Source organism: Cetorhinus maximus, chromosome 32 (assembly GCF_964194155.1).
Source record: "Cetorhinus maximus chromosome 32, sCetMax3.hap1.1, whole genome shotgun sequence".
Taxonomy (NCBI): domain Eukaryota; kingdom Metazoa; phylum Chordata; class Chondrichthyes; order Lamniformes; family Cetorhinidae; genus Cetorhinus; species Cetorhinus maximus.
In genome coordinates this window covers 7451104-7476990 of record NC_135910.1, presented here as the reverse complement: position 1 = coordinate 7476990, position 25887 = coordinate 7451104, and the positions used below count along the sequence as shown (strand labels likewise).

General features: G+C 48.1%; 1 protein-coding gene across 1 annotated transcript in view; it reads left to right on the top strand.

The window, feature by feature from the left end:
* spred3 (sprouty related EVH1 domain containing 3) overlaps positions 1-25887 on the top strand; it is a 55263-nt gene that overhangs the window by 1660 nt on the left and 27716 nt on the right. The window contains exons 2-3 of the mRNA XM_078533142.1: positions 23237-23408; positions 24740-24908. Coding sequence (XP_078389268.1) covers positions 23237-23408; positions 24740-24908 — 341 coding nt within the window. The remainder of the gene's footprint in view (positions 1-23236; positions 23409-24739; positions 24909-25887) is intronic.

Below are 25887 nucleotides of genomic sequence, written 5' to 3'. Positions count from 1 at the left end.
GAGGCCTGCCTAGTTTGCAGCTAAACAATAGCTTGGCAGTTAACTGTTCCCTGTTGCATTCTCCAGGGCATTGCCTCTGCCAATCAGCGTCTACTTGCCAACCAGTCAGCGCTCTCTTCTCATGCAGTATAAATTGTTGTTCCCTTTACCTGTGGTATTCTTGTGAATCTGTCCTGATGAGTGCAAGATGTAAAACATCGACAACATGTCTCCTTTCTCAGCAATAAAATAGTTACCAAGAAATGCAACAGTGAACTCAGAAGAAATTTTGTTATGGTATAGGGTGGTGGCATAGTGGTGTGGTTACTGGAGTCAGGGACTAATATTCCAGAGAAATGAGTTCAAATCCCACCAGGACAGCTGGGCGAATTTAAGTTTAATTAAGAAACCTGGAATTAAGTTCTAGCCTTAAGAATAATGATCATGAAACAACCAGATTAGTGTAAAACCCCAATTTAGGGGAGAAAATCTGCCATCCTTACTTGGTCTAGCCTACATGTGGCTCCAGACCCACAGCAATGTGGTTGACTCTGAAATGACCTCACCAAACACCCAGCTGTAACAAAATACTACAAGGGGAACAGCACTGTGGGTGGACCGTCACCACACACACTGCAGTGTCTGAAGAAGGCAGCTTACCACCACTGTCTCAAGGGGCAGTTAGGCAAGGGCAGCAAATGCTGGCCTAGCCAGCAATGCCCACATCCCGTAAATGAATTAAATAAAAAAACCACAGGACGCGTTGAGAATGTGAAACTCACGACCCCCAGGAAGCGGGTGAAGTGAATAATACAGAGACATTTAAGATGAGGCCCAGTGAGCAGATGAGAGAGAAGGGAACGGAGGTATAAAATGATTCAGATCGTTCAGATCTTCTTCTTATCGTGGTCCACGGACAGTCTATACATGGCCCAGCCAGAACTGGGCACATTTTTGCGCCTTGTTGTTGAATTCGGCAAGATCTGCAACAGTGCAGGGTTCCTCTAGCGATAGGCATTGCAGGAGATGTTGCATAGTCTGTGGCTCAGTTCCACATTCACAAGTTGTCGGGCAGGTTGTATATCCCCATTTGCTTAGAGACACCTTTGAACGACCTACGCCAGTCCTAAGCCAGATCATTCAGATGACAGACTTAGATGGGGAGAGACAGGAGGAGGCTCATGTGGAGCATAAACACCAGCATGGACTGGCTGGGTCGAATGGCCTCTTTCTGTGCTGTATACCGTATGTAAACTTTTGTCATGTTACATACCACGGTGCACAGGGTCTTGAGGTTGTGTTGGACAAGCCAGATGGGCCAAAGGGTCTTTTTCTGTCTGCCACTGTTCCTGTGCTCATACTTTACCTATCATGGTTGTATGTGGGATGGGCCACTGACCATGAGAATAAAATGTTCGAGTGCATCCCCATTTCCCCCACATCTGTGTTGCCCATACTCACCCCACCCACCCCCCCTGTACTCAACTCTCGGCCTGTGCCCACCTCCGGTTAATGCCTGCCCACAGTATGGGCCTGGTCACTGTACCACCTGATTGCCTGACTGAAGCTCAGTCAGCAACTAATGTGTAGGTATGTGCTGGTTGTGTCAGGAGGCTAGTAATCCAGAGGCCCAGGCTAATGCTCTGGTGGTCATGGGTTCAAATCCCACAATGGCAGCCGGTGGAATTAAAATTCAATGAATTGAATGAAACTGGAACTGATGTATTGATGACTATGAAGCTACTGTGGATTATTGTAAAAAAATCCCTGGACCCTTTAGGGAAGGGAATTTGCCATCCTTACCTGGCCTGGCCTGGCCTACATGTGACTCCAGACCCACAGCAATGTGGTCGACTCTTACCAGCCCTCTGCGATGGCCGGGCTGGATTTAAGAAGACGACTCACGACCGCTTTCTCAAGGGCAGTTATGTTCGGGCAATAAATGCTGGCCTTGTCCGCAATGCCCACACCCTACGGATGAATAAAATAAAACTTCTCGAAGATGGCAAAGATTCCATTCGGGGGGGTAGTGCCACGTCCCGATCTCAATCACTTCACTCAGGATTTTGTGCCTAAAGCCATTCACACCCCCTCCCTCTCCCCCTCATAAGAGGCCAGCCCCTTTCAAAAGCTTTCCCTCTGACCCTGTGCTCAAAGCCCCTTCCTCTCGGCAACAACGACTTGCATTTCCAGAGCACCGCTAGCACACTCACCGGAGCATTATCAGACAGAGTAAGGAGATGTTAGGGCAAGTGGCAAGGGCAGTTTTAAGGAACGGCGTTCAGGAGGACAGAGAGGTAGCGAGGCATGAGGGAATTCTAGAGCCGGGGACCTTGGCAGCTGAAAGCACCAGTGTTGAGGCAAAAAAACATCGAGGACGAGCAGGAGGCCAGAGTTAGGGGAGCGCGAGTGTCTCAAAGAGGCTGGAGGAGATTACAGAGATTGTGGGGGGGCTGGGGCAAGGCCGTGGAGAGATTTGAACACAAACATAGCAAATTGAGGCTTTGCCAATGTAGTTCAGTAAGCACAGTCTCCCGTCCACCATCTTCAGTGCTCTATTCCATAAAGTGCTCTGTGACACTGTGGACTCTACGTGTCACGAGATGAGTGCCTGCTGTACAATTGGGTGGCATCCTGTATGATTTTCTTTTTAAATGCAAATTTGTTTGCCGTAAGTTTGATGAAGTTTTCTGACCTGGTCCGCGTGTTGGTGCAGCTGAGTGGAAATTGCGGACCACACTCTCCAGGGGTTGCATTGTGTGTCAGTGGGGGCTCAGTTGGTAGCACACTCGCTTCTGAGTTAGGATGACAAGGATTCAAATCCCTCTCCAGGTCCTACTTCGCCAATCCAGCCTGGCACTCCAGGTGCAGTACTGAGGGAATACTGCACTGTCTCGATCTACCTCTGCCTTATGCTGTCTTTCAAATAAGACCTTAAACCAAGACCCTGTCTGCCATCTCAGGTGGATGTAAAAGATCCTATGACACTATTTGGAAGCTGATATCTCTGATAGTGCAGCACTTGGTGCTGCAGCCTAGACTTCCTGTTTGAATCTTTGAACCCACAACCTTCCAAATCCTTCACTTGGGTGAAGGGACCGAAGGAATGGTTGCTAAATTTGCTGATGACACAAAGATAGGTAGGAAAGTAAATTGTGAAGAGGACGTAAGGAGGCTACAAAGTGACATAGATTAAGTGAGTTGGCAAAGATCTGGCAAATGGAGCATAATGTGGGAAAATGTGAAGTTGTTCATTTTGGCAGGTAGAATTTTAAAGAAGCTTAATATCTAAATGGTGAGCGATTGCAGAGCTCTGAGATTCAGAGGGATCTGGGTGTCCTAGTGTGTGAATCACAAAAGATTAGTAGGCGGGGACAGCAGGTAATTAGGAAAGCTAATAGAATGTTATCATTTATTGTGAGGGGAATTGATTACAAAGGTAGGGAGGTTATGCTTCAGTTGTGCAGGTGAGGTGTCAGCTGTGGCTCAGTTCATAGCACCCTCGCCTTTGAATCAGAGGGTTGTGGGTTCATGTCCCACTCCCGGAAACCAAGAACTGTGATTGTACTCGAAAGAGTTGCAATCTGTGACTGTTGATAACTCGAAAGAGTTTCAGTTGTGCAGAGCACTGGTGAGACCACATCTGGAGTACTGTGTACAGTATTGGTCTCCTTATTTAAAGAAAGATGTAAATGAGTTAGAAGCAGTTCAGAGAAGGTTTATTAGACTAATACCAGGATTGGGTGGGTTGTCTTATGAGGGAAGGCTGGACAGGTTAGGCTTGTATCCGCTGGAGTTTAGAAGAGTAAGAGGCGACTTGATTGAAACCTTTAAGATCCTGAGGGGTTTTGACAGGGTGGATGTGGAGAGGATGTTTCCACTTGTGGGAGAATCTAGAACTAGGGGTCACTGTTTAAAAATAAGGGGTCACCCATTTAAGACAGAGATGAGGTGAAATTTTTTCTCCGAGGGTGGTGAGTCTTTGGAACTCTCTTCCTCAAAAGGCGGTGGGAGCAGAGTCTTTGAATATTTTTAAGGCAGAACGAGATAGATTCTTGATTAACAAGGGGGTGAAAGTTATCAGGGGTAGGTAGGAATGTGGTGTTGAGGTTACAATCAGATCAGCCATGATCTTATTGAATGGTGGAGCAGGCTTGAGGGGCCGAGTGGCCTACTCCCTGCTCCGTATTCGTATGTTCGTATCCGATGTGAATCCTATCCACTGCCAAGGCTGAGATCATAATGGAAATAGTATTGCTTCTTTGGAGCAGGTGAGATTAGTGCACCCACTGTTGGAAAAGGAATAATCTGCCCCTAGTGCACACATATGATAACAAGCTGGTGAAAGCCTTTATCAGGCCAGGTTTGGATTCTACTCAAGGTGTAAAGGCTTTGGGAGTTTCCCATCCCACCAGACTAAAGAGAGAGTGGGGTTTTAAATGGGGCACAGTGCCAGTCCTGACTGACAAGGATGTCCCTAGGTTTTCCTTGGGAGTGGGCCCCAGGCTGTATTCTCAATCACAACTAGGGTAGGCCCCAGGCTGCTTTCCCAATCACATTTCCTTCGAGCAGAGAAGGCTGATTGAGGTATACAAAATTATGAGGGACATAGATAGGAGGAAGTTTTTCCCCTTAGCGGAGGTGTCAATAACCAGGGGGCATAGATTTAAGGTAAGGGGCAGGAGGTTTAGAGGGGATTTGAGGAAAACAATTTTCACCCAGAGGGCGGTTGGAATCTGGAACACACTGCCTGAGGGGGCGGCAGAGTCTGGAACCCTCACAACATTTAATAAGCATTTAGATGAGCACTTGAAATGCCATAGCACACAGGGCTATGGGCCAAGTGCTGGAAAATGAGATCAGAATAGACAGGTGCTTGATGGCTGGCATGGACACGATGGACCAAAGGGCCTGTTTCTGTGCTGTGTAATTCTATAACAACTAGGGCAGGCCTCAGGCTGCTTTCTCAGCCACAACTAGGGTAGGCCTCAGGCTGCTTTCTCAGCCACAACTAGGGTAGGCCTCAGGCTGCTTTCTCAGCCACAACTAGTGTAGGCCTCAGGCTGCATTCTCAATCACAACTTGCGCACTGAGATTGGGCACACTAATTTTTATTTAATCTTGCATGAAATGTGAGTGTCACTGGCAAGGTGAAATGTCACTACCGATTGGCATTTATTGCCCATCCCTAATTGCTCCTTGAGAAGGTGGTGGTGAGCAGCCTTCTTGAAACGCTGCAGCCTTTGTGGTGTAGGTACACCCACAGTGCTGTTAGGAAGGGAGTTCCAGGATTTTGGCCCAGCGACAGTGAAGGAATGGCGATATACCTCCAAGTCAGGATGGTGTCTGGCTTGGAGGGGAACTTGCAGATGGTGTTCCCATGATCTGCTTCCCTTGTTCTTCTAGATGGTAGAGGTTGCGGGCTTGAAAGGTGCTGTCGAAGGAGGCTTGGTGAATTCCTGCAGTGCATCTTGTAGCTGGTCCACACTGCTGCTACTGTGGTGGAGGATGTGGAATGTTTAAGGTGGTGGACGGGGTGCCAATTCAGCGGGCTGCTTTCTCCTGGGTGGGGTTGATGCTGTTTTGTGTTGGGGGCCTACAAGTGGACAAGTGGTTCATACCTCCACTTAGGAATCCAGAGAGGCGTTGTTTACCTGTGTCCATTTTAAAACCCTATATTTGTATTTTAACCCCATTTACCTGCTTTGAGTTCCGTATCCCTTAATATCCTTACCAAGGAAAATCCATCAATCTCAGTTTTGAGATTTTCAATTGACTGCAATTCTCCCCACTCAACAGCCTCTTGAGGGAGAGAGTTCCAGATTTCCACTACCCATTGTGTGAAGAAGTGAACCCCTGACCAAGCTAGCTGTAATTTTAAGAACACCCACCACCTCCCCCCCCAATTGTCTTGGAGTTCCTCCATCTGGGAAAGCAGTTCCCCCTCTATCACTCGCTTTTCCAGAGCTGCTTTATCCAACTCAGGGCCGCAGGGAGTCAGAGCCCACCCTGATAGGCAATGGGCGTTAGGCAGGGTACACCCAGGACGGGACCCCAGTCCATCACTGGGCACCCACTCACACTAAGGGGCAATTTAACCGTGTTCAATGCACCGAACCAGCACATCTTTGGATGGTGGGAATGGGAGGAAACTGGGAGCAGCTGGTGGGAACCCAGGTGGACACGGGGACAATGTGCAGACACCAGACAGACACCCGAGGTCAGGATCGAACCCGGCTCCCTGGAGCTGTGAGGCAGCAGCGCTGAGCACTGCGCCGCCCTGTTTCCCCTCTTTCCACCCTCACAAACCCCCTGCTCTTCGTAAAGCACCCCAATCCGATCGCCCTCCCCCCACCGCCGCCCACCCTGTCACATCCTGTTCTACATCAGGTGACGCTGTTGCCATCTTTTCACGTAACTGTGAAGCTTCCTTCCGAAATTGACGCTGGCTGGGTGTCACTTGGCGAAGACGAGGGGGAGGATTTTGTCACGTTTGCAGCGGACGTGACACGTGTTTTGGTGCAGTGTCCGTCTGCAGCTGAAGATTCTCCTCTTTAAAAGCACCGCCCTTTTCAGACATACTCTGACTGTAGTTGACAGGCTATTTGACTTTGGGGGGAATCACGGCTGCATCCTACCCTGTGGTCATAGCGCCTCGCATGGCCTGTGTTAACTAATTTTCCATGGTTTAATGAGGGAAGATCTATTCTAGCCACTTTAGTGTAGCAACAGTACAAACAGATCTTTCTGAACACAGTTACTATCTCCCTACACATAGCAACCAGATTGCTACTACCTCGCATGTATCTTGTAGTCTTTTCCACTGGTATCTGTTTTCCATAAATAAATATTAATTACAGGCAGACAAATACACTCCGATAACTCAGAACCTTCCACTGATCCAGAACCTGTCCTGCCTTTGGCCCTTTGTGTTTTTCCCTCCTGCAAAGGTTAGTTAAAGATAATGATGCGAGCTTGTTCAGGCCTGGGTTGGAGTGCTACGTATAGGTTTCAGACACCCTGTTAAGGGAGGGAAAGCATGGACGATGTGCCCCTCCAACTCTTGCCAGACTTTAATCACTCCGCCATTGGCGGCCATGCCTTCCAATCCCTAGGCCCAGAGTTTTGGAATCCCCTCACTAAACCTCTCCGCCCCACTTCCCCCCTTTAAGACGTCCCTTAAAACCCACCTTGGGGCCAAGCTTTTGGTCGCCTGCCCTAACATGTCTTGACGTGGCTCAGTGTCAAATTTTGTTTGGTAATTGAGCCTGTGAAGTGCCTTTTAAGAGTTCGGGGGGGCCACGGTTTAAAAATAAGAGGTCTCCCACGTAAGATGGAGATGAGGAGAAATTTTCTCTCAGAGGGTCGTGAGTCTTTGGACCGCTCTTCCCCAGGGAGGCAGGGCCATTGAATATTCTTAAGCCTAAGTTAGATATATTCTTGACTGAGAAGGGCGTCAAAGGGTAAATGGGGTCGACAGGAAAGTGGAGTTGAGGCCACAGCCAGATCAGCCATGATCTTATTGAATGGCGGAGCAGGTTCGAGGGGCTGAATGGCCTACTCCTGCTCCTATGTTCATATGTACTATTGTTTTCAGAATCACAGAGTCACACAGTGCAGAAGAGGCCCTTCGGCCCATTGAGTCTGCACCGACAGGTGAGAAACACCTGACCTGAACGGTTTTACCTTGTTCGACTTGCTACTTAAATGCAAGTCGTTGCCTAAGGTGACGATGAAGAATGATGCGATATAATTATGATGAGGGACTTTAAAAAAGGGCTGATATGCTGATAGGAAAAGAGAGTTAAGGAGGAATCTTAAAAAAAAAAAGTGGTCAAAATGAGAAGTGTTGTACGTGTATCAAAACTAACCAGTTGACGACAGAGTGGGTGACTTACATTAGAAAGGTGTCAATACCCTGGAGAAGCTCGGTAAGATCATTATGAGGAGGGACTATAGTAACTGGAACAGTTCTCACTAAAACAGAGGAGATCTCGTAGAGCTGTTCAAAATTGAGGACTATTTTTTGAAAAGGGTAATCAGGGAAACCACTCCCACTGCTTGGTCAGTCAGGTAACTAGGGGACATAAAGTTAAGGTCATCACTAAAAGATCACGAGGAACAATTGTTTTGTGCAGTGGGTTTCTGGGACAGATTGTTACAGCTCAAAAGGAGGCCATTCGGCCCTTTGTGTCTGCACCGGGTCTCCGAATGAGCAATTCATTTAGTGCCGTTCCCCTCCCCGTAACCCTGCACATTCTTCCTTTTCAGATAAGTCTAATTCCCTTTCGAAGGCTTCAGTTGAACCTGCCTCCACCACGCTCTCAGGCAGCACATTCCAGGCCTTAACCACTCGCTGTGTGAAAAAGTTTTTCCTCAAGTTGCTTTGGTGTCTTTTGCCAATTACTTTAAACCCTTGTGCTCTCGTTCTCGATCCTTCCCTGAGTGGGAACAGTTTCTCCCTATCTACTCTGCCCAGGCCCCTCGTGGTTTGAAATGTCTCTGTCAAATCTCCCCTCAGCCATCTCTCCACCAAGGAGAAAAGTCCCAACATTTCTACTCTATCCTCGTAACTGAAGTGCCTCATCCTTGGAACCACTCTCATGAACCTTTCCTGCACCCTCTCTGATACCCTCACATCTTTCCTAAAGTGATTATTTAAATTAAGTTAGCGCTTATTACATTATATTCAATAATCGATAAGATTATTGAAACATCAACTATCTCATTAAAACATTATAAGATCCTGAGGGGGATTGATAGCGTAGATACAAGGGGATGTTTCCATTTGTGGGAGAGACTAGAACCAGGGGACACAGTTTAAGAATATCAGGTCTACTGTTTAAGACGGAGATGAGGAGAATTTTTTTTCTCTCAGGGGGTCGTTAGTCTGTGGAATTCTCTTGTCCGGAGGGCAGTGGAGTCTGGGCCATTGAATTTATTCAAGGCTGAGTTAGATAGATTTTTGATGGAGTCAAGGGTTGTGGGGGACATCCGGCAAAGTGGAGGTCAGACCACAGCCAGATCAGCCGTGATCTTATTGAATGGCGGAGCAGGCTCGAAGGGCTGAATGGCCTAATCCTGCTCCGAAGCCCTATGTTCCTAGTATGGCAGCCAGAACTGGACACAGTACTCCAGCTGAGGCCGAACTAGTGCCTTCTACAAAATGGAATGTTCTACCAGAAAGACCACCGGAAGCAGAATCTTATAAAAAATTTAAGCACCATTTGAGAGCATCAAGGGACAGGGCAAAGAAACGGGACTAAATGTACAGCTCTTTCAGAGACTGATGGACTGAATGGCTTCCTTTTGATTTTATAAATAGTGAAAGTAAATTCTCACCGCTGTTTGTGGGAGCATGCTGTGCGCAAATTGGCTGCTTTGTTTTCTACAGTTACGACAGTAACTACACTTCAAAAGTGTTTAATTGGCTGTGTAGTGTTTTGGGATGTTCTGTGGTCGTGAAGGCACTATATAAATGCAAGTTTTTTTCTTTCACTGAGAGTTCGCAAGGAGCGAACGTTTTAATGATTAACATGAAGAGTTAAACAGGGACATGAGAAGGTTTTATTTCATGTGAAGATTTAATAGAATAATGTGTGCACTGTGAATATAATTATAGAGGAGATGGTGGCACAGTGGTAATGTCACCGAACCTATAATCCAGAGGCCCAGACTAATGCTCTGGGGCGTGGGTTCAGATCCCATCATGGCAGCTGGTGGGATTTAAATCTCACAGTCCTGGAATCAAAAGCTAGTCTCAGCAACGGTGACCATGAAACTATCGCTGGTTATCGTAAAAACCCATCATGAGCATTCGAGGCCTGTTGTGCCTGGTGGGCACTGCGGGGACTGGAGTGCTTTTAACCATGTTTTAATTTGATGTGTGTAAGTTTCCTTTAAGATTTGGCCTTTCTTGGTGCAGTATCCCTTTAAGGGACTGCCTTTTAATTTGTCCTTCGTTTTGTTAATTTAGTTTGATTGGTTTGCTAAAAAGGTATCAAAATAGCATAAATGGGGACAGCTGTAACACTCCAGTGTGGAAGGGATTGGGTCAGTGTGCTGGGCATGTTGAGAGAGCAGTTAATAAAGCACATAGTATCTTCGGCTTTATTAATAGGGGCATTGAGTACAAGAGTAAGGAGGTCATGCTGAACTTGTGTAAGACACTAGTTAGGCCTCATCTGGAGTACTGTGTCTAGTTCTGATTGCAATACTTGAGGAAGGATGTGAAGGCTTTGGAGAGAGTGCAGAGGAGATTCACGAGAATGATTCCCGGGATGAAGAACTGTAGCTATGAGGATAGATTGGAGAGGTTGGGACTGTTTTCCTTGGAGAAAAGAAGGCTGAGAGGAGACTTGATAGAGATATTCGAGATCCTGAGGGGTATGGACAGCATAAATAGTGAGAAACTGTTCCCACTCAAGAGAACATCAAGGATAGAGGCACAGACTCAAAATAATTGGTGTAAATGTAATGTGAGGAAAAAGTGTTCACCCAGAGGGTGGCTGGAGTCTGGAACAAACTTCCTGAGAGGCTGGTGGGAGGCAGGTTCGATCGAGGTATTCAACAGGGAATCAGATTGCTACCTGAAAAGAGAGAATGGGCAAGATTACGGGGATAAGGCAGGGGATTGGGACTAGGTGGAATGCTCTTTCTGAGAGTCAGTGCAGACTCGATGGGCCGAATGGCCTCATTCTGCACTGTAAAGATTCTGTGATATACTGAAGAGCTGTCTTGAGAATAAACTAGCTTGAGGTAAAAGATTAAAGAAAAATGTTCCCCTTGAGGGAAGGAAATCTGACATCCTTACCTGGTCTGGCCTACATGTGACTCCAGACCCACCGCAATGTGGTTGATTCTTAATTGCCCCTGAAATGGCCCAGCAAGCCACTCAATTCAAGGGCAGTTAGGGATGGGTACAAATTCTGACCTTGCCAGCGATGCCCACATCAGGAACGAATGTAGAAAAAAAGGCACTCTGGAAACTAGGGGCGCGATTTTTAGCTCGGCAGGTGGGCGCATGCCCAACCTGACCGGGCGTGAAAAGATGCGCGATGACGTCGGCCGAGCATGAAATGATGCGCGATGACATCGGCCAAGCGTGACGAGGTCAACGCACAGTCACGTGATAGTTCGGTCGGCGGGCACGCGCCGGAGTTGGCAGCACGCCCGCCGACAATTAAAAGGCCTGTTAAGGCCATTAAGTTCTCGGTTGTGCTGAATTTTTCACTGCCCGCCCAACCTAACAGTTGACAGGCAGGCGAAAGGGCCAGATGGCTTATTCCCCTTTACGTTGGCTGCCAGTCTTATCTCATAATCCCTCTTCACTTCTCTAGTATGCTTTTTCACCTCCCCTCTGAACCTTCTGTATTCCTTTTTTGTTCTCAATTATATTTTCTACCTGACGCCTGTCATAAGCACACATTTTCTTCTTTATTTTAATTTCTATCTCCTTTTCATCCAGAAAGCTCTGGATTTGTTTGTCCTACCTTTCACTTTCCATGGGAATATACTTTGACTGTGCCCAAACCAATTCTTTTTTGAAGGTAGCCCATTGTTCAGCTACATATCTTCCTACTAATCTTTCGTTCCAGTCTATCTGGTCCAGCTCGGTTCTTGCCCCATTGAACTCGGTTCTTTTCCAGTTAATTATTCTTACTCTGGATTGCCTATCATCCTTTTCTATCATCATCCTAGAATGTACAATACAATGATCACAGTCTCCCAAATGCTCCCCCGCTGATACTTGATCGACTTGGCCCACCTCATTTTCCAAGAACCAAGTCCAACAGTGCATAACTTGTATGTTGTTTATCCACATGCTTTTGTTGAAACCCTTGGCAGCTGCTATTATCTGTGATTTGAGTGAATCTGCCCAGCAAAACTTCCTCAGCTGGTTGCACTGAGTTCCTCTGTAGAGTTCATGTGGCGGGTGTCATGATAATAGTTGATTATGGTAGTGGACTTCAGAATTAGAAGATTGGTCGAGTAGTGGATAGTGTGAAGGATAGCCATAATCTCCAAAACGACATAGATGTGTTGGTGGAGTGGGCGGTAAAGTGGCAGATGGATTTTCACATAGAGAAGTGTGAGGTCATACATTTAGGGAGGTCAAACAGTTACAGGGATTACAAAATAAATAGGAATATACTAAGAGGGGTAGATGAAGTGAGAGATCTTGGCGTACAAGTACACAGGTCCCTGAAGGCAGCAGTTCAAGTAGACAAGGTTGTAAAGAAGGCAAATGGAATGCTCTCCTTCACTGGCAGAGGTATAGAATATAAAAGTAAGGATATAATGTTGGAATTGTATAAAACACTGGTGTGGTCACAACTAGAGTATTGTGTGCAGCTCTGGTCACCACATTACAGGAAGGACGTAATAGCTCTGGAGATAGTGCAGAGGAGGTTTACAAGAATGTTGCCAGGGTTAGAAAGGTGTAGCTACGAGGAGAGATTGGATAGGTTGGGGTTATTTTCCTTAGAACAAAGAAGGCTGAGAGGTGACTTGATTGAGGTGTACAAAATTATGAGGGGAATGGATAGAGTGGACAGGAAAAAATTGTTTCCCTTGGTGGAGAATTCTAGAACCAGGGGACATAGATTCAAGATAAGTGGCAGACGGTGTAGGGGGGACATGAGGAAGAACTTTTTTATGCAGAGGGTAGTGGGTGTCTGGAATTCGCTGCCCAAGTTGGTGGTAGAGGCAGAAACTCTAAACTCTCTTAAAAAGTACCTGGATCTGCACCTTAAGTGCTGTAAGCTGCAGGGCTATGGGCCGGGTGCAGGAAGGTGGGATTAGAAAGGGCACCTGGGTGTCCTCGGGCTGGCATGGACATGATGGGCCAAATGGCCTCCTTCTGTGCTGTAACTCTTCTATGGTTCTAAGTGGCCTTTGAATTTTTTTGGAAACCCCATCCACGGGCGGGATGAGGCTTCCAAAATCAAATACAGAGGAAATAAAAGCTTTAATTTTTAATTAAAAACATGTCCCTGCTCATGTGACACGGTCACATGAGGGGACATGTTTCATTAATTTTTTTTCTGCTCTTTATTATTTTTTTTTAAGTATCTCTTCATCTCCCTGAGGCAGCCACTGTGCCTCGGAGATTATTCAGCGCTCTCTGGCGGGCATGCGCGAAGTTCGTGCCAGGCCTGCTCACCCTCCCCCTGGCACAACCCCCCCCCCCCCCCTCTCCAAAATCCCCCCCTTTCCCCCACCATCCCCCTCTTCCCCACCCCGGCTGCACAGGCAGCGCTCAGTGCTATTACACTTCTCCTGATTCCATTTATGGTGCTCCTTTACTGTCGCAAAACATCCCTTGGTGCTTCACGGTTAGGGTTAGACCCAGGTAGTGGCTGGAGGGAAGTTGGAGAAGGCGATCATGAGTAAATAGCAAAAAAAAACAACCTGCAATTCCATAGCACTTTTGACAGGGTAATAACACACGAAGGCACTTCACTGGAGTGTGATCAGACCAAATTTGGCTCCACAGCCCACAAGGAGATATCGGGACAGGGTTAGGTTTTAAGGTACGCCTTCAAGGAGGGGAGGGAGGTGGATAAGTTTAGAGAGCGAATTCCAGAGCGTAGGGCCTAGGCAGCTGAAGGCACGGCCACCAATGGGACAAAGGAAATCGTGTCGAGCCGAAGAGTCCAGAATTGGATGATAGGTCTTCGGAAAGTTCATGAGATTTGGGTGGTTTGCACTGAGGCTGGGAGATTTAGGGAGAGACTTTAGTGAGTGGGAGTAAGGTGATTGAAGGCTGGGACTTTGGGAGCAGGAGGCTAGAGGGTTGGAGGAGCAGAAATTTAAAACACAATTAGATTTGTAGAGATCGCGTGGGTTGAGGGCATGGAGAGATTTAAAGGTGTGGAATGAGTGAATATTGACACCATGGTGTCAACCAATGAATTGGAGAGAGGGTAAGGCTTGAAAATAGAATATCCAAACTCAGGAACGAGAGGATCATGGACAGCCTCTCCTGAATACAGCGGGATCAAATCTCCCGAAAAATTGCAATGATTAGAGGTTCACTTTTTGTGTGGTGTTTCCAGGCACGATTGACAGGGGAACTGGAAGGTGAAAGTTCACTAGATTGGCTCCTGGGGTCAGAGGGTTGACCTGTGATGAGAGGCTGAGTAAATTGAGCTTATAGTCTCTGGAGTTTAGAAGAATGAGAGGCAATCTCATTGAAACGTTCAAGATTCTGTGGGGGGCTTGACAGGTCTGACCCTGAGAGGTTGTTTCCAGGTGGAGGCTGAACATGGACACAGTCTCAATAAGGCTGATCGTTTAGGACTGAGATGAGGAGATATTTCTTCACTCAATCTTTGGAATTCTCGACCTCAGAGGGTCGTGGATGCTCCATCGTTGAATATGTTTAAAGCTGGGACAGACAGATTTGGGTCTCTCAGGGAATCAACAGATATGGAGAATGGGTGAGAAAGTGAAGTTGAAGCCCAAGGTCAGCCATGGTTGTATTGAATGGGGGAGCAGGCTCGATGGGCCGAGTGGTCTCCTTTTTTTATTCTTTCACGGGGTGTGGGCGTCGCTGGCTGGGCCAGCATTTTTATTGCCCATTCCTAATTGCCCTTAAAAGGTGGTGGTGAGCTGCCTTCTTGAACCACTGCAGTCCATGTGGTGTAGGTACACCCACAGTGCTGTTAGGGAGGGAGTTCCAGGATTTTGACCAGCGACAGTGAAGGAACGGCGATATATTTCCAAGTCAGGATGGTGAGTGGCTTACAGGGAAACTTCCAGGTGGTGGTGTTTCCATGTGTCTGCTGCCCTTGTCCTTCTAGATGGTAGCAGTCACGGGTTTGGAAGGTGCTGTTGAAGGAGCCTTGGTGAGTTTCTGTGGTGCGTCTTGTAGCTGGTAAACACTGCTGCTACTGTGTGTCAGTGGTGGAGGGAGTGAATGTTTGTGGATGTGGTGCCAATCAGGCGGGGCTACTTTGTCCTGGACGGTGTTGAGCTTCTTGAGTGTTGTGGGAGCTGCACTCATCCAGGCAAGTGGAGAGTATTCCATCACACTCCTGACTTGGGCCACATAGATGGTGGACAGGCTTTGGGGAGTCAGGAGGTGAGTTACTCATTGCAGGATTCCCAGTCTCTGACCTGCTCTTGTAGCCGCAGTATTTATATGGCTGGTCCAGTTCAGTTTCTGGTCAACTGTAACCCCCAGGATGTTGATAGCTCCTGGTCCTGTTTCTTGTGTTTCTTATCGATTATCCAGTCCTCTCTGTTCTGCCTGGGGCTTGTGGTGTCACTCTATGTATAGCACGCATGAGGGATGGGAAGCCAATGGAACTCAGCAAGGATAAGGGCGATTGTTGAGTGGGACTTGGTGTTATTTAAGGAACGCTGTGAGCAGAGTTCTGGATTAGAGCTAATGAAGGATAAGCTCTGGGATAATGGCAAGGGGGGGGTCGGTGGGGAAGAGAGTGGGGGGTGGGTGCAATTATCAGAAAAGGCACTTATGAAAATGACAAAGGCTTTAACTGAGGACGTCAGCCACAGTGGAATTGAAGTGCATTTGGATGGCTGCTGTCAAGAGATTGGAACACAGATGGTTTCATCATGGAATGTAGCTATAACAGGAAGCACTGCATCTGTTAAGAGTGATGTTATCTGTTTGAATCAGAGGGAGATGCAGAGCCGGGGAGTGAAAAAAGGGAGACTAAGGCAATTTTCATGACCTAAGAGCATCCTGAAGCACTTTACAGCTAACTAAATACTTTTGGCCTTTGGTTACTGTTGCACTGTAGGAAATACGTCAGCCAGTTTTCGCACAGCAGGATCCCACAAACAGCAATGTGATAATGATCAGCCAATCTGTTTTAGTGATATTGCCAGCGCAGACACAATGGGCCAAGTGGCCTCTTTCTGTGCTGTGAGCTTTCTATAATTCTGTGACTGTATGATCGGGGGATAAATATTGGCCAACACACTGGGGAATAACACCCCTGCTCTTTTTCAAAATGGAATCTTTTACGTTGGCTTGAGAGGGCAGACAGGGCCTTGGTTAAAATCTCATCCGAAGGACGGTAGTGCGGACAGTGTAGCACTCCCTCAGTATTGTGCTGGAGTGTCAGCCTGGGTATTGTGCTCTTCTGGTGTAAGATTTGAACCCACAGCCTCCTGACTCTGAGGTGAGAGTACTAACCGCTGAACCACAGTTGACACTGCAATGGGGGTAAATTTTGGATAGCTATTGTGGAAGAGCCAGCACAAACATGGGGCTGAATGGACCCCCTCTGTGCTGTCAGTTATTTCAGTTCTATAGGTAGATGTAGGTGATCTTGGTGGAGGACTGAGTGCAGTGCTTGAGGCTTGGGTCAACGTAGGGCAGGATTCGAAGGTTTTGGACCATTGGTCAAGCTTCAGGGGAAACCCGAGAAGGGGAGTGAGATCAGGGGACTCACCCATGGGACTGAACATGAGAGTTTGGGTGTTACAAAGATTAACCGACCAAGTTTGCTATTGTTCAGACAGCACAGCAACAGTTATGGGATGGGCTGTAGCGCTGGAGAAATAGGCTCAGTTACAACAGTCAGACGAGAGAGAATAGGGAGTCATGTTGGCTCTGGAGAAGAAGCCATTGTATTCCTTACCGAAAGATATACTTGTTCATAGGCTCCAAGCTGATTGGTGAAGCTGAAAGCAAGACACAGAGCTTTTCTGAGTTTATTGACTTGCAGGAGGGCATGCCAGGAGCAGCACCAGGCCTACTAAACCTGGTGAAGCTGTAGCACAGGACTACTTGCGTGCCAAACAGCATAAGCAGCAAGTGGTAAACAGAGCTAAGCGATCCCACAACCAACAGATCAGATCTAAGCTCTGCAGTCCTGCCACATCCAGTTGTGAATGGTGGTGGACAATTAAACAACTCACTGGAGGAGGAGGCTCCACAAATATCCCCACCCTCAAAGGTCAGGGGGCTGGGGCTGAAGTGCAACTGGAATTTGAGGAGCAGCCCCTTCAAATAATCAAGAAGAGGCTGCAACCTCACACAGACCATATACACGCGAAACATGTGGCTGCAGAAAAGTATTCCCTATTTATATTCTCTTTCAAAACAAAATAATAGATCAATAAAATGAACTAATGAGAGGACTTGGGTGGGGAGCTATAACCAAAAGTCAAAATTTCGAAAGGAAGCTCACAAAATCAAACGGAAATATCATTTTCGGGGCTGATGAGGTGACGCAGCCCCACCCCGAGGCCCACCGGTCTCAGAGGGCCTCGACTGTACCGGTGGACACCGCGTGCCCCCTCTCCAGGGTCACCCGGCCACGAGCTTAGCCACGGAAGAGGGGCAGACAGTCGGGTCGTGGACCTGTTGATGGCCAGTTTGGCCAGGTCCAGGAGCAGGCTGACCAGGAGGCCTCCTTCTGTCCTCAGCCACCCCCCACCCCCCCACCCCAACTCCACACCGGGTGACCAAAGATCAGCAGGGACGGGGCTCAAGTGCAACTAGAATTTGAGAAGTGGCCCCTTTAAACAACCAAAAATGGGCTGCAACCTTGCAGTCTATAGGTATGTGGAACGTGGACTCCGCAAATATCCCCTATTTAGAGTCTCTTTGATTAAAACCAAAAATCAATAAATTTATTTGAATGAAAAGCGGGGCAGACAGTCCGAATGGGGCACTGTAACAAAGATCGAAAGGTCAAAGGTGCTCAAAGACAATTAATGCCCATCACCTGTTTCTCTTAACCGTAACAATTTAATTGACATTAACAATTAAAGACATTGGCAATACTTTCTATCGAGGGAGTGCAACGAAAGACTGATCCCTGGGAAGGTGGGATTGTCCTATAAGGGTAGATCGAGGAGACTGGGCCAGTATTTGCTGGCATTTCGAAGAATGAGAGGCGATCTCATTAAAGCATACAAAATTCTTACAGGGATCGACAGGGTGGATGCCATAAGGATGTTTCCACTGGCTCAGTGTGTCTGGAACCAGGGGACACAGTCTCAGAATAAGGGGTAGGACTGAGATGAGGGGGAACTTCTTCACTCAGAAGGTGGTGAATCTTTGGAATTCTCTACCCCAGAGGGCTGTGGAGGCTCAGTCAGGTGGGGAGGCAATGGCACAGTGGTATTGTCATTGGACTGGTACTCCAGAGACCCAGGGTAATGCTCTGGGGACCCAGGTTCGAATCCCACAGGGCAGATGATGAAATTTGAATTCAATAAAACATCTGGAATTAAAAGTCTGATGATGACCATGAAACCATTGTTGTAAAAACCTATCTGGTTCACTAATGCCCTTTAGGGAGGGAAATCTGCCGTCCTTACCTGGTCTGGCCTACATCTGACTCCAGACCCACAGCAATGTGGTTGACTCTTAACTGCCCCTCTGAACAAGGGCAATTAAGGCAATAAATGCTGGCCTAGCCAGCAACACCCGCACCTCATGAATGAATTTTAAAAAAATTTGAGATGGATGGATTTCTAGATATTAAAGATATCAAGGGATATGGGGTTAGTGCAGGAAAATACATTGAGGCAAAAAATTCCACAACAATCTAATAGAATGATGAAGCAGGCCCGAGGGGCCGAATGGTCTACTGCTGTTTCCGATTAAAAGAAGAGAAATGGGCTAGCCATGGTACAAGAGGAAGAAAAGGAAAAGGAAACTTTATTACAGTGGTGTCATGGTAGAGGCACTGGAGAAGGAGATTGACTGACTAAGGAATATAATATGGGATGGTCATCGCCATTGGCGACTTTGACCAGTGAAGTCTTTGTGCAAATATGGGTGGAATTCTTATTAGAGACGCGCACCAAGCTCTTGCAACTTCTGTGCAAATGTTTAAGACTAGCTGATCTCCCTTGGCATTGCTGGGACCTGGAGTGGAGCTGTGTTGACCCGTCGCTAATCCCAGCTGTCAAAGGCCCAGCACAGCTAGTCACTCTGGCAATGCATGTCCTTGTAACTGAACCTGGGAATGACAACCTTATCACATGAAGACTTGGAAAAGAATTAGGGGGCAATAACAGGCTGGACGCGGAGAGGATGTTTGCTCGTGCGGCAGAATCTACAACTAGGGGTCGCTGTTTAAAAATAAGGGGTCGCCCATTTAAGACAGAGATGAGGAGAATTTTGATGGTATGGACACGTGCAAAAACAGAAGAAATAGCTAACAATGGGAACAGACTATTTGGCCCACTGAATTTGTCCTTCCAAGTTTCCGTCTACATCCAACCAAACAGAAGCATGTATCCATTGGAGTTTAGAAGAGTGACTTGTTTGCAACCTTTAAGATCCTGAGGGGTCTTGTCAGGGTGGATGTGAAGAGGATGTTTCCTCTTGTGGAAGAATCTAGAACTAGGGGTCACTGCTTAAAAATAGGGGGTCGCCCATTTAAGACGGAGATGAAGAGAATTTTTTTCTCTGAGGGCCGTGAGTCTTTGGAACTCTCTTCCTCAAAAGGCGGTGGAAGCAGAGTCTTTGAATATTTCTAAGGCAGAGCGAGATAGATTCTTGATTAACAAGGGGGTGAAAGGTTATCAGGGGTAGGCAGGAATGTGGGGTTGAGGTTACACTCAGGTCAGCCATGATCTTATTGAATGGTGGGGCAGGCTCGAGGGGCTGAGTGGCCTCCTCCTGCTCCTAATTTGTATGTTCGTTATAACCATGTTAATTTAGACTGTTGGATTGGGACATGGGAATGAATGATAGGATGTTGAAGCAACTTCTGAGAAGCAAGTAGAGACGAGCTTGGTCTTAGTGGGGTACAATTTTACATTGAGTGGCTCAGCTGAGGCTTGATAAGATACTGGTCAGTCCTCATGGGGAATACTGTGAGTAATTCTGCCTACACGTAATGGGACAGTGTGGGAAAGGCCAACCGGAATGATCCACAGTGTGAAGGGAGTGTTAGCTCTTCAAGTGCACAGAGCTGGCTGAGCACAATGGATTAAACTTTTAATCCATATCGATGAAGCAAGCCCACAATATGGCCTCAAGCTTACGCAGGGTAATCTAAATGGGCAGATGCCAAATGTAATGCAGCCCTTGGAGAGAGAAAAAATCTTTCCTCAAAGTGTGATGGAATAATCCACCATGCAAGGCACTGGAATCCGATGTCATACCGACATGCAAATTAGGAGCAGGAGGAGGCCACTCGGCCCCTCGAGCCTGCCCCACCATTCAATAAGATCATGGCTGACCTGAGTGTAACCTCAATCCCACATTCCTGCCCACCCCCGATAACCTTTCACCCCCTTGTTAATCAAGAATCTATCTAGCTTTACCTTAAAAATATTCAAAGACTCTGCTTCCATCGCCTTTTGAGGAAGAGAGTTCCAAAGACTCACGACCTTCTGAGAGAAAAAAATTCTCCTCACCTCTGTCTTAAATGGGCGACCCCTTATTTTTAAACAGTGACCCCCCAGCTCTAGATTCTCCCACAAGAGGAAACATCCTCTCCACATCCACCCTGACAAGTCCCCTTAGGATCTTAAAGGTTTCAATCAAGTCACCTCTTACTCTTCCAAACTCCAGTGGATACACGTTTCTGTGTGGTTGGATGTAGACGGAAACTTGGAAGGACAAATTCAGTGGGCCAAATAGCCTGTTCCCATTGTTAACTATTTCTTCTGTTTTTGCACGTGTCCATACCACAGAACATGACAAGTTGCTATCTGCATGTGCTGTGAAATGTGTACATTGCACTGTCGTGTTGTTATAATGATATAAAGGCACCAATCATTCATACGGGATTGGGTAAACACATTTTGTGGGTTAATTTCTTTAAGCTAGGCACATGAGAACATATACACATGGATAGAAAGCTTGAATACATCAGCAGCAGAGCTGTGTGTGCTGTGTTCTGCTCACAGGCCAAAGTGAAACGAAACTAGATCACATGACACACTTCCCTTCCAGTGATGGCACGCTGCTAGCCCTTAAAGGCATATTACATCATTCACTGCCGGTGACAACACACACATGTTTGGACTGTGCACAGTGAACCGGGAAGTATTACGTAGCACTGCCTCTGGAGTTTACAGAGAGTGAAGTCCATATTGGTTATACCGTAGGTACAAGCTTGCTGAGTTGACTGTTAACATGAGGATGAATCTCTCCTCATTTTCCTACAAAGGAAGGTGTCCCATTCTCCCACTGAAGCTACAAAAGTTTAATATCAACCAATAATGAGGAATAAAAGGGCCTTTGGGTCCTGGTCATCGTGACTGCAGGGTGCAATCTGAAGGGCTCAAAAGGTGACAAGAACGTGAGCTACTTCTCTTCCAGTGTCTGAGGTGGAATCTATCCTCAAATCCTTCCCCAAGGAGGGCACAAACTATCAGGAAAGATGGAATAGGCTGAATAGTTGCCGGCCTCTGATTTGCCAGCAGCTCTTGGTGGGCGGGACCTCCCACCCCCCAGGGTCCTGATCCCAGGGCCAAGGCTGGCCTCTCAACTGCCTTACTGGCATGTCAAACCACGGGCCTTCCCCAGGATGAGTCAACGTGGGTCTCTCGCCGCCTCTCCAGTCCCGTTACCTAATTCCCACCCCCTCCCCAGCGTTTCCACTCGAAGGGGCGTTTGAAACTAGGTGTCAGAAATATCATATAGTCACCAATACTCTGATCGGAAATTCAGGAGTAATTTCTCTACGCAGGGAGTTGTTGGAATGTGGAACTTGCTACCACAGGAAGCAGTTGATGCAAATGGTATGGATGCATTTAAGAGAAAGCTAGAAAAGTAGATATGAGTGAAAGCAGGAGAAGAGGATCTTAATAGGTTAAGATGAAATCAGTTGGGAGGAGGCTTGTGTGAAGCATTAACACCAACAGGGACCTGTTGGGCTGAATGGCCTCTTACTATGCTGTAAAATTCTATGTAGGTCCCCTCTCCCTCGTTCCTTTGGTCTTTTCCCCTCCCTCCCATGCCATCTCTTCTTTCCTCTATCCCTGTCTCTTCCTAACTGGATCTCTCTCTCGTCTCTCACTCGTTCTCCATCACTCGTTGATTCTGCATCCTTCCCTCTCACTGATCTTCCTTTCCTACCTCCCTCCTTCTCTCCCTCCTTTCACTGGACCTCTCCTGGGGGATCTCTCTCTCTATCCTGTCACAGATCTCTCTGTTCGCTCTATCCCTCCTGTGAGCTTGATCCTTCCCTCCTGGGAGCTCACACCTTCTCTCCTGAGAGTTTTCTCTCTGGCGCTCTCTCTCCCGCGCTCTCTCTCTCACGCTCTCTCTCCCGCGCTCTCTCTCCCGCGCTCTCTCTCCCGCGCTCTCTCTCCCGCGCTCTCTCTCCCGCGCTCTCTCTCCCGCGCTCTCTCTCTCGCGCTCTCTCTCCCCCGCTCTCTCTCTCTCTCGCGCTCTCTCCTGCGCTCTCTCTCCCGCGCGCGCTCTCTCCCGCGCTCTCTCTCCCGCGCGCGCTCTCTCCCGCGCTCTCTCTCCCGCGCTCTCTCTCTCGCGCTCTCTCTCTCGCGCTCTCTCCCCCGCTCTCTCTTTCTCGCGCTCTCTCCCGCGCTCTCTCTCCCGCGCGCTCTCTCCCGCGCTCTCTCTCTCGCGCTCTCTCTCTCGCGCTCTCTCTCTCGCGCTCTCTCCCCCGCTCTCTCTTTCTCGCGCTCTCTCCCGCGCTCTCTCTCCCGCGCTCTCTCTCTCCCGCGCGCTCTCTTTCCCACGCGCTCTCTCTCCCGCGCGCTCTCTCTCCCGCGCGCTCTCTCTCCCGCGCGCTCTCTCTCCCGCGCGCTCTCTTTCCCGCGCGCTCTCTCTCCCACGCGCTCTCTCTCTCGCGCTCTCTCTCTCGCGCTCTCTCTCTCGCGCTCTCTCTCTCGCGCTCTCTCTCGCTCTCTTTCTCTCGCCCGGGGTTTATATCTCTCCCACTCTCCCAGTTTCTCTCTTCCCCTCTCCCTATATCTCTCAACCATTCCATGGGTGGAATTTTATGGCCCCTCCTGCCGGTGGGATTTTCCAGTCCTGCTGATGTCAATGGACCTCTGAACATTTTGCCCCATGATTCTATTTTGTAGAGCTACAGGGAAAAGTCAGGGAAGTGGGACTAGTTGAGTTGCTCTCACTGAGAGCTAGCACAGATGCCATGGGCTGAATGGCCTCCTTCTTTATTGTAACCATTCTCTGATTCTCTGATTCCCTCCCTCCCTCTCTGAATCTCTTGTTTCCATTATCTCTCTTCCTCCCGCCCAACCTCCCACCATCCATTTCTCTCTCTCTCTCTCTCTCTCTTCTCCATGTCTCACGGGGGTGTGTGTGTTTCTCCGACAGCTATGTGGTGCGAGTTCGAGCTGTAGTGATGACCCGTGACGACTCCAGTGGGGGATGGGTGCCGCTGGGGGGAGCTGGCCTCAGTCACGTCATGATCTGCAGGGCCACGCGCTCAGACGAGAACAGTCGGAGCGGCTTCCTGATCCGTGGGGAACGGCTCCGGGACCAAGCGGTAAGTGGTCACATGATAAGCCCAGCCCACCACCCCCCCGCCAAGATGACCTCTTTGGGGTTTGTTCAAGCTCCCGACAGGAATATCCCTCGAATCGAGGTGGGCAGGTGTGTCCCAGCTGTATGTACTTGTTGGATTCTGCATTCTTGAGGTGGCTGGTGGGACTGAAAATATAACCCATAGTTAAAAGTAAAGAGAGGCGTGAATTTATACAGCCCTTTCACAGCCTCAGGCTGTCTCGGAGCCAACTTTCGAGATGCTGTCACTGTTTTAATGTGGGAGACACAGCAAGCTCCCACCGACAGTCACGCGATAATGACCGGATCACCTGTTACAGTGGTTGTTGGTTGAGGGATAAATATCGGCCAGGACTCCAGAAATGATTCCCCCTTCTGCCCTTCTTCGAAACTAGTGCTGTGCGATTTCCCTATCTGCACCCAAAGGCAGACGGGTTTAACGTCTTGTCCGCAGGACGCAGCTCTGGCAGTGCAGCACTCCCTCGGTAGTGTACTGGGATTGCGCGCACAAGCCTCTTGAGTGGGATTTGAACCCATGGCCTTCCGATGAAAGGTCACTCTCACGTGCCCTGTAAGAAAGATGTCAACCTAAAGACTGGGCAAAGAATCTGCCACTGCTCTAACCCGTGGGTCAATGATTGGAAAGCTTTGCAGGAAGGGTGTGTGATAACTAAGCTCTGTACAAACTCTACTGTTCCCTTCAATCTCCACCTCCCCCCTGCCCCGGTGCAGTAGATTGTGACACATTGGGATCACGGTGAGCTCTGCCAGCCAGTGACTACGCTGAGAAATCCCAGATGCCAAGCTGTCAGAGACCTGGCCCTGAGGAATAAAGCCACCAGCCAACTGGAATCTGTTTGTCCCTCTGCCACCTGATCATGTCCCACCGACCCCTCTTGTGTCAAAATGTCAGAACTGAGTTTGATCGATTCTTCTTGGGCAATGGGAAATGAGCAGATGGATTTGACATAGGGACCAACCATGAGCGAACTGAATGGTGGAAGAGGTTTGAGGGGCTGAATGGCCTCTTCCTGCTTAATTGTGTCCATTCCACACTCTGCCTCTGGCCCTGTCACCCACCTCTGGTCTTTCACTCTTCCCCCATTCTGACATGCGCAATTAAGGAGGAGAAAGCATTAGAAAACTAGCCAGCAGCAGAATAATCGTTCTTCCAACATTGTTCTGTGTATTTAATAGAAAAAAAGGTTTGTCATAAAATAGGAATCATTCCCTGATTTAAGGACCTTAGTATTGAAGGCTGAAGGGACTGAACTGACAGGAATCTCCTATCTTCGCTCTCTTCATCCTTTACAGATGATCCTGGAATGTGGCCTCAAGAAGGACCTCATCTACAACAAGGTGAATCCCATCTTCCATCACTGGAAAGTAGATGATGATAAGTTTGGCCTAACGTTCCAGAGTCCTGCCGATGCCATTACCTTTGAACGGAGCATTAAGAACGTCATTGAGGAGCTGGCAGAAGGTAGGGGTGAACCACCATATCTTTGGTTCTAATTATCCACACTATATCTCAATGGAGGCGATAGAGGCTGTCCAGTCCTCTCTGGCAGACTGTTGGGCTCCCAATCTAAAGGATCCAGCACTAGGGTATTGGAACCAACCCAAGGTCCAATGGTACGGAGTCTCATTCCCAAAGAGAGATGCAATGCTAGGGCATTGGACTCCCAATCTAAGGATCCAGTTCCAGAATGTTGAGCTCCCTATCCAAGGCCCAGTGTTACAGTGTCCCTTCCCAAACTAAGGCTTAATGCTAAGGCATTGGACTTCCAATTCAAGGAACCAGTGCCAGAGAGTTGGACTCCTGATAAAAAGGCCCATTGCCAGGGTACTGGGCACCCAATAAAAAGGCCCATTGCTAGGATATTGGACTCCTGATAAAAAGGCCCATCGCTTTGATTTTGGACTCCTGATAAAAAGGTCCATCGTTAGGGTACTGGGCACCCAATAAAAAGGCCCATCGCTAGGATATTGGACTCCTGATAAAAAGGCCCATCGCTAAGGCACTGGGCACCCAATCCAAGGGCCCTGCACTAGAGTGCTGGACTCCCAATCCAAGGGTCCATTGCTTTTGTGTTTTACTTCTAATCTAAGGATCTAATTCCAGATGTTTTACACCTAATCCAAATGTGTTTGACTCCCAGTGTAAGTGTAGAGTGGCAGGATACGAGACTGCCAACCAGTGGCCCAGTGTTAGGGTGTTTGCCTTCTTGGGGCTCAGTGCTGGAGAGTTGGACTTCCAATTAAAGAGCAAAGTGCCACAGTGTTGGGCTCCTAATTCATAGCCCAGTGTCATAGTGTTGTACTCATTGTTAGCGCGTTGGACTCCAAATCTAAGCGTCCAGAGCCACTGCATTGGATTCTCCAACTAAGGACTCAATGGTAGGGCATTGGAATCCAAATCCACATCACAGTGCCAATGTGCTGGAGTCCCAGACTTAGTG